This window comes from Pempheris klunzingeri, chromosome 6 (assembly GCF_042242105.1).
Source record: "Pempheris klunzingeri isolate RE-2024b chromosome 6, fPemKlu1.hap1, whole genome shotgun sequence".
Classification (NCBI taxonomy): domain Eukaryota; kingdom Metazoa; phylum Chordata; class Actinopteri; order Acropomatiformes; family Pempheridae; genus Pempheris; species Pempheris klunzingeri.
Window position 1 is genome coordinate 28,707,025 of NC_092017.1, and position 7,500 is coordinate 28,714,524.

At 43.9% G+C, this 7,500-nt stretch overlaps 1 protein-coding gene across 1 annotated transcript in view; it reads left to right on the forward strand.

The window, feature by feature from the left end:
- patj (PATJ crumbs cell polarity complex component) overlaps positions 1–7,500 on the forward strand; it is a 109,538-nt gene that overhangs the window by 100,264 nt on the left and 1,774 nt on the right. Inside the window, exons 35-42 of the mRNA XM_070832976.1 lie at positions 713–796; positions 2,531–2,724; positions 2,868–3,015; positions 3,944–4,030; positions 4,202–4,400; positions 5,617–5,654; positions 6,174–6,296; positions 6,373–6,477. Coding sequence (XP_070689077.1) covers positions 713–796; positions 2,531–2,724; positions 2,868–3,015; positions 3,944–4,030; positions 4,202–4,400; positions 5,617–5,654; positions 6,174–6,296; positions 6,373–6,477 — 978 coding nt within the window. The remainder of the gene's footprint in view (positions 1–712; positions 797–2,530; positions 2,725–2,867; positions 3,016–3,943; positions 4,031–4,201; positions 4,401–5,616; positions 5,655–6,173; positions 6,297–6,372; positions 6,478–7,500) is intronic.

A 7,500-nucleotide genomic window follows, 5' to 3' on the forward strand; every position in this document is an offset into this window, starting at 1 on the left:
CACACACACCAGACTACATTCACTAAAACAGGGATTTTAGAGAACAGGACACAGGAGCTGCTGCTCTGCTGCTGCTATAAAGGGTTACTTTGTTTGTGTTATTGTGTGTTACACAAATTTTGTGATGGATCTAGTCACACAGTAACACCATTGCATTAACTGATGGAGGCAGCAGTAGACCAGCAGCTCCTGTGTCCTGTGAGGTAAAATCCCTGTTTTTGTGAATGGAGTCTGGTGTGTTTGAAGAGCGCGATATAACAGCTGTTTGTGGTTAAACCACAAGGATCTTAAGTTGCAGCCCGTTTGGTGTCTGCTGGCTGAGGTGATCTACTGGACCAGTTCCAACACTTTTACTACCTACCAGTCACTCAGACACCAGGATGTGGACACAGAGGATGCAGGGTTAAAAGTACTGCAGTTATCCATCAAACACTCAGTGAAGTGGACCTTTTAACACTGACTTCCTGGGAAACAGTGACTCTTTAATGGGGGCCTTCATCTTCAGACCAGTTATAAAGAGGCCATGAGAGAGTTGATCTGATCTTCAGCTTCAGAGCTGCAACAAAGAGACATGATGAGCTTCATCAGCACCTCAGTGCCACTGATTCTGCTGAGCAGAATACAACAGCAGCTCAGTGACAGCTCATCAGCACAAACACTCCCTCTATTTATTCTCCCTCTCTCTCATTCTGTCTCTGTGTCTCTCCACCAGGACGCCATAGTGATCCATGAGGTTTACGAGGAAGGAGCTGCAGCCAGAGACGGTCGCCTGTGGGCTGGAGATCAGGTCCTGGAGGTATCACCCCGAACTGTTAGCTCTGTTAGCTCTGTTAGCTCTGCTAGCTCTGTTAGCTCTGTTAGCTCTGTTAGCTCTGCTAGCTCTGTTAGCTCTGTTAGCTCTGCTAGCTCTGTTAGCTCTGCTAGCTCTGTTAGCTCTGTTAGCTCTGTTAACTCTGCTAGCTCTGTTAGCTCTGTTAGCTCTGTTAACTCTGCTAGCTCTGTTAGCTCTGTTAGCTCTGTTAGCTCTGCTAGCTCTGCACGGCGCTCTGAGTAGGACTGACCTCTGCTGGGGTCACCGATAGTCCAGATAACAAGTTAGCTGTTATAATATACAAAACAAATACAGTGTTTATTTCTCTTACATGTAATAAAAGGCTGTAAACATCAGAGCAGCCTGGTGTAGACGTCACTACTGGGTTTAATGATGAAAACTATATTAGTATTATGTCACAGGTTTGTGTTCCAGTAAAAGTACTACTACCACAGTAAAAATACTGTTAGCAGTAAAACTACTACTACCTCAGTAAAAATACTGTTAGCAGTAAAACTACTACTACCTCAGTAAAAATACTGTTAGCAGTAAAAGTACTACTACCACAGTAAAAATACTGTTAGCAGTAAAACTACTACTACCTCAGTAAAAACACTGTTAGCAGTAAAAGTACTACTACCTCAGTAAAAATACTGTTAGCAGTAAAAGTACTACTACCTCAGTAAAAACACTGTTAGCAGTAAAAGTACTACTACCTCAGTAAAAATACTGTTAGCAGTAAAACTACTACTACCACAGTAAAAATACTGTTAGCAGTAAAAGTACTACTACCTCAGTAAAAATACTGTTAGCAGTAAAAGTACTACTACCTCAGTAAAAATACTGTTAGCAGTAAAAGTACTACTACCTCAGTAAAAATACTGTTAGCAGTAAAAGTACTACTACCACAGTAAAAACACTGTTAGCAGTAAAAGTACTACTACCACAGTAAAAATACTGTTAGCAGTAAAAGTACTACTACCACAGTAAAAATACTGTTAGCAGTAAAAGTACTACTACCTCAGTAAAAATACTGTTAGCAGTAAAAGTACTACTACCTCCCTGTACAAACTGTTGGAGTCTAATTCAGAACAAAACATCAGATTTTATAAATTCTTTGTGTGATTTGTTGCTGTGAAGCTGTGAAGTAACTAAAGCTGTCAGAAACGTGCAGAGCAGTAAAAATGAAGAGATTTCCTCTGAGGTTTGGTGGAAGAGAAGAAGAAAGTGTGTGGAAAATATAAAGCTCAGGTGAACACAGGTTCCTCAGGTTAAACACAGGTCCCTCAGGCGAGCACAGGTTCCTCAGGTGAACACAGGTTCCTCAGGTTAAACACAGGTCCCTCAGGCGAGCACAGGTTCCTCAGGTGAACACAGGTTCATCAGGTTAAACACAGGTTCCTCAGGCGAGCACAGGTTCATCAGGTAAACACAGGTTCCTCAGGTTAAACACAGGTTCCTCAGGCGAGCACAGGTTCCTCAGGTTAAACACAGGTTCCTCAGGTGAACACAGGTTCCTCAGGCGAACACAGATTCCTCAGGTGAACACAGGTTCCTCAGGTGAACACAGGTTCCTCAGGTGAACACAGGTTCCTCAGGTGAACGTGAACACCGGCTCCCCCTGCTGGACAAATGCTGAGCAGACAAACAAACATCTGATCTGTGTTTATACAGAGTACAAAGTGAGGACTGTGTGTTATTCTCTGTGTGTCCGTCCAGGTGAACGGCGTGGACCTCCGCGGGGCGTCCCATGAGGAGGCCATCGCCGCCCTGCGGCACACGCCGGCGAAGGTTCGTCTGACGGTGCTGAGGGACGAGGCTCAGTACAGAGACGAGGAGAACCTGGACGTCTTTAAGGTGGAGCTGCAGAAAAGGAGCGGCAGAGGGCTGGGACTCAGCATCGTGGGGAAGAGGTCCACCTTAAATAACACACACACACACACACACACACACACACACACACACACACACACACACACACACACACCACTCTGTAGCTGCTGAGTTACACTCAGGGAACTGTGTGTGTGTGTGTGTGTGTGTGTGTGTGTGTTAGGAGTGGCAGCGGTGTGTTTATCTCTGAGGTGGTCAGAGGAGGAGCTGCTGAGCTGGACGGTCGTGTGATGCAGGGAGATCAGATTCTATTGGTCAACGGGGACGACACAAGACACGCCTCCCAGGAAGCTGTCGCTGCCATACTGAAGGTACCACACACACACACACACACACACACACACACACACACACACACACACACACACACACACACAACACACACACACACTATAGCAGGGGTCACCAACACAGGGCCTGTGGGCACCAAGTCTCCCCAGGACCTCATGAGTCACCCCCCCAGGCCTGTTCTAAAAATAGCACAACTCACCAGTGAGCTGCCTCTAAACTTTAATTTATTTTCTGTTGCTGTTCTTTTTTAATCACACTTGAATTTATATAGATTTGAAAATGACAATATCTTAAAAATAGAAGAATTAGTTCCGCTGTGTCCGGTAACTGGGTGGATCAGCTGGACCGGGATGGGACATTACATCATTGATAAGTGTTTCAAACGTGGTGCAGCACAGCTGATGGTGTGTTTAAAGGCTCTCTGTCAGTGGGAAGTGAACATGGAACATTTGTTCTATGAAATGTTGTAGAAGTGATCATCTGAACATTTAAACAATTACTGAGATTAATAGAAATTAAATGTGTAATATTGATTTGATCTGTTTCCCCCCTTGTTAAGTCATTGTTGATAATTATTGTGAGAAATCACTAACGTGATCAGTGTCTTCACATAGATGAGTATCATTAATCAATAATAATAATAATATATAACTAAAGGCAAACTGAGCTCATGTGTTATTTCAGAGCAGTGTGACAAACTGGGAGCCCTTCGTCTGACTCAGTACATGAAGCAGCTCTCAGTTTCAGACCCCTGGTTTATGTTGTACTTTACAGCTTCAGTACTTATTTTCTAGATACTAGAGGACGCAGGTTTGGTACCATTTACATTAGAACTGATACCAGGACCTGGAACCAGTGACCAACGGTAGAGACACCGAAGCACAAGTATATTATAATATTTATGTGTGTGTGTGTGTGTGTGTGTGTGTGTGTGTGTGTGTCCTGCAGTGTGCTCGTGGTCCGGTCCAGTTGGAGCTTGGACGACTAAAAGCTGCATCCTGGATCTCATCCAGACACAGTTCACAAGGAAGCCAGGTGTGTGTGTGTGTGTGTGTGTGTGTGTGTGTGTGTGTGTGTGTGTGTGTGTGTGTGTGTGAGAACATGATTTGATGATGAGTTTGCGTCAGATGAAGACAACAACTCCCATGATCCCTCACTGCTCCTCCAGGGGCAGACATCACTGACTGTGTGTACTGTCTGTCTCAGATGAGTGGGAACAGCTCAGGTGTTGTTGTGGCTCCACCCTCTGACCCCACGACCTCTGACCCCCCCACGTCGACCTCCACCGGCCCCCCGCTCCTCAACAACAACAACACGAAGCCCGCCAGTGACATCACTTCCTCCTGTAACAGCACAGGTAGAGTCCTGAGCTACAGTGACATCACTTCCTCCTCTAACAGCACAGGTAGAGTGCTAAGCTACGACTTTAACGGCGTGCCCGTTACCCAAGGGTAATCCTAGGGTAACTAGACTACTAATACCCCAGGGTAACTTGGGTAGGTTGACGGGATTTTAAAAGCATTATTAAATTATTGTATTAATTCACATATTTGGATGGCTGTTTTTAATTGGTATTTATTTAATTAGTGTTAGTAACAGTGTTAGTAACAGTGTTAGTAACAGTAACAGTGTTAGTAACAGTGTTAGTAACAGTAACAGTGTTAGTAACAGTAACAGTGTTAGTAACAGTGTTAGTAACAGTAACAGTGTTAGTAACAGTGTTAGTAACAGTAACAGTGTTAGTAACAGTAACAGTGTTAGTAACAGTGTTGTAACAGTGTTAGTAACAGTAACAGTGTTAGTAACAGTGTTAGTAACAGTAACAGTGTTAGTAACAGTGTTAGTAACAGTGTTAGTAACAGTAACAGTGTTAGTAACAGTAACAGTGTTAGTAACAGTGTTAGTAACAGTAACAGTGTTAGTAACAGTAACAGTGTTAGTAACAGTAACAGTGTTGTAACAGTGTTAGTAACAGTAACAGTGTTAGTAACAGTGTTAGTAACAGTAACAGTGTTAGTAACAGTAACAGTGTTAGTAACAGTGTTAGTAACAGTAACAGTGTTAGTAACAGTGTTAGTAACAGTGTTAGTAACAGTAACAGTGTTAGTAACAGTGTTAGTAACAGTAACAGTGTTAGTAACAGTAACAGTGTTAGTAACAGTAACAGTGTTAGTAACAGTGTTAGTAACAGTGTTAGTAACAGTAACAGTGTTAGTAACAGTAACAGTGTTAGTAACAGTGTTAGTAACAGTAACAGTGTTAGTAACAGTGTTAGTAACAGTAACAGTGTTAGTAACAGTGTTAGTAACAGTGTTAGTAACAGTAACAGTGTTAGTAACAGTGTTAGTAACAGTAACAGTGTTAGTATCAGTGTTAGTGTTAGTGTTAGTGTTAGTGTTAGTTTAAGGGGTTTTAAAAGGTAAGAAGAACTGTAAATGTCACCAAACAGCACTGATTGATTCTGTCTAATATCTTTTAATTAAAAAGTTACTTTGGGGGAACAAGTTTGTTTGTTGTTTTGTGCTTCTGATAAAAACACTAGTTAAATATTGATCACTGTTGTTTATCTCTGTCTGTGTGTGTGTGTGTGTGTGTGTGTGTGTGTGTGTGTGTGTGTTTAGGGGAAGATGCTGGCGTCCGTACGGTGGAGATCACAAGGGTAAATGATAAAGTTTACTCTATGTATTACAGTACACACACACACACACACACACACTAATACAGTAAACTACAAAGACCAAGAAGTATTAAAGTAAAAACTGGTGATGAAGATTGATTGATTGGTTGATTGATTGATGTAAACTCTGGATAATTAGTGTGTAGTGTAACGTGTTACCATGACTGCAGATGTTCTCATCACTTGATTCTCAGCTGTTTACTTATTAATATAACATGGAATTAATAAACTGTTCAGCCGACGTTAACAAACTGAGTCTGTAGGTTTCTGTGTCTGTCCTGTTTGGCGATGAGTCCTTTTTATCTGAAGGGTGTTAGTGGCTCATTATGACAGCGCTCCACACAAGCTCAGAGGTCAAAGGTCGGCGCCATAATGCTCCACACTAACACGTCTCTGGTCGATTTAAACGCCGTCACTCAGACTGTGAGCGTGTCCGGTTCGTGCCCCGGGGCAGGTCCAGGAGAGTCTCCACCACTTCATCTCCTGCCTCTCTCTCCTCAGGGTGCCACCGACTCCCTCGGGGTGAGTATAGCGGGGGGGAAGGGCAGCCCACTGGGTGACATCCCCATCTTCATCGCCATGATTCAGGCCAACGGAGTCGCCGCCAAGACGCACCGACTCAAGGTAGAGAGGTTTTGTGTTTAACGGGTCACGTGATGCGGGTCCGTCTGTCGTGGGGTCACATGACATCTGTGTCCAGGTGGGCGACCGGATCGTCAGCATCAACGGTCAGTCTGTGGACGGCCTGTCGCACAGCGAGGTCGTCACCATGCTGAAGAACAGCTACGGAAACATCAGCCTGCAGGTAAGGCCCCCCCACGACACGACTCTCCTCCACCAGACCTCAGAGGAATTATCATCCTTTTTACTGCTCCACATGCTTTTACTTCACACACAACATCCAGAACATCTGTTTAACTTCTTCTTTCTGTTTAGTTTGTGACGTTCGGCTGCTCTGTTGAATACTCTGTTCTGATTGGTCAGTTATTTCTGTGTGACACACAACAACAACAACAACATTTTAAACCAGTAAAATCGTTTCTAAGTCTGTATTTTGTGTCACATTGTTGATTTCTTTAGTAAGAAGCCGTGTGATTAGCAGGATAATGTCCAACATCCACCTGTCGGGTTCAAGCTAAAGTGTTCCACGTTAATATCTGACTTTCTTTAAGCTAGTAAACAGAAGCTAACGTTAGCTAGCATAGTGCCCACAGCGAGCCGCCACCCTCCGCCTGTGTTAGTGTGGTTAAATAGAACCGCTGAAGCACAGGAAGCTGCTGACGGTCAAACAGAGACACGTGATTGGTCGACGCTTCACCGCGTCACCGGAGCGCCGAGAAGACGAGGCCAGCTCGTCACGTTTGTGGCTTCGTGTCACAGTTTCCGTTGAAAACGACGAATAGTGTGAGCGCAGCCTTCGTGCTACAGTGTTAGCTCAGTAGCTTAGCTTTCTCTGCGTCTTCAGTCACTGTTCAAACACACACACACACACACACACACACACACACAGCCGTCCCAATAATCAAAACAAAGGACAGAGAAGCTCAAGCTACAACAGAGTGAGTTTTTTGAAAATCTTCCAGATTAAAACTCAGAGAGATTCGAGAATCTGCTGCTAAAACAACCAGGCGGCCATTTGTACTTTTCTACTGTAGTGATGTAATGCATTTAAGTGTGTGTGTGTGTGTGTGTGTGTGTGTGTGTTATCAGTGTGGTTCAGCTGACTGACTGCATGCCTGGAGTCTGATAGCAGCAGCTCACACACACACACACACACACACCAACATGAGATAAGAGCCTCTGACTTCCTGTTGTATCGTCAGACGTC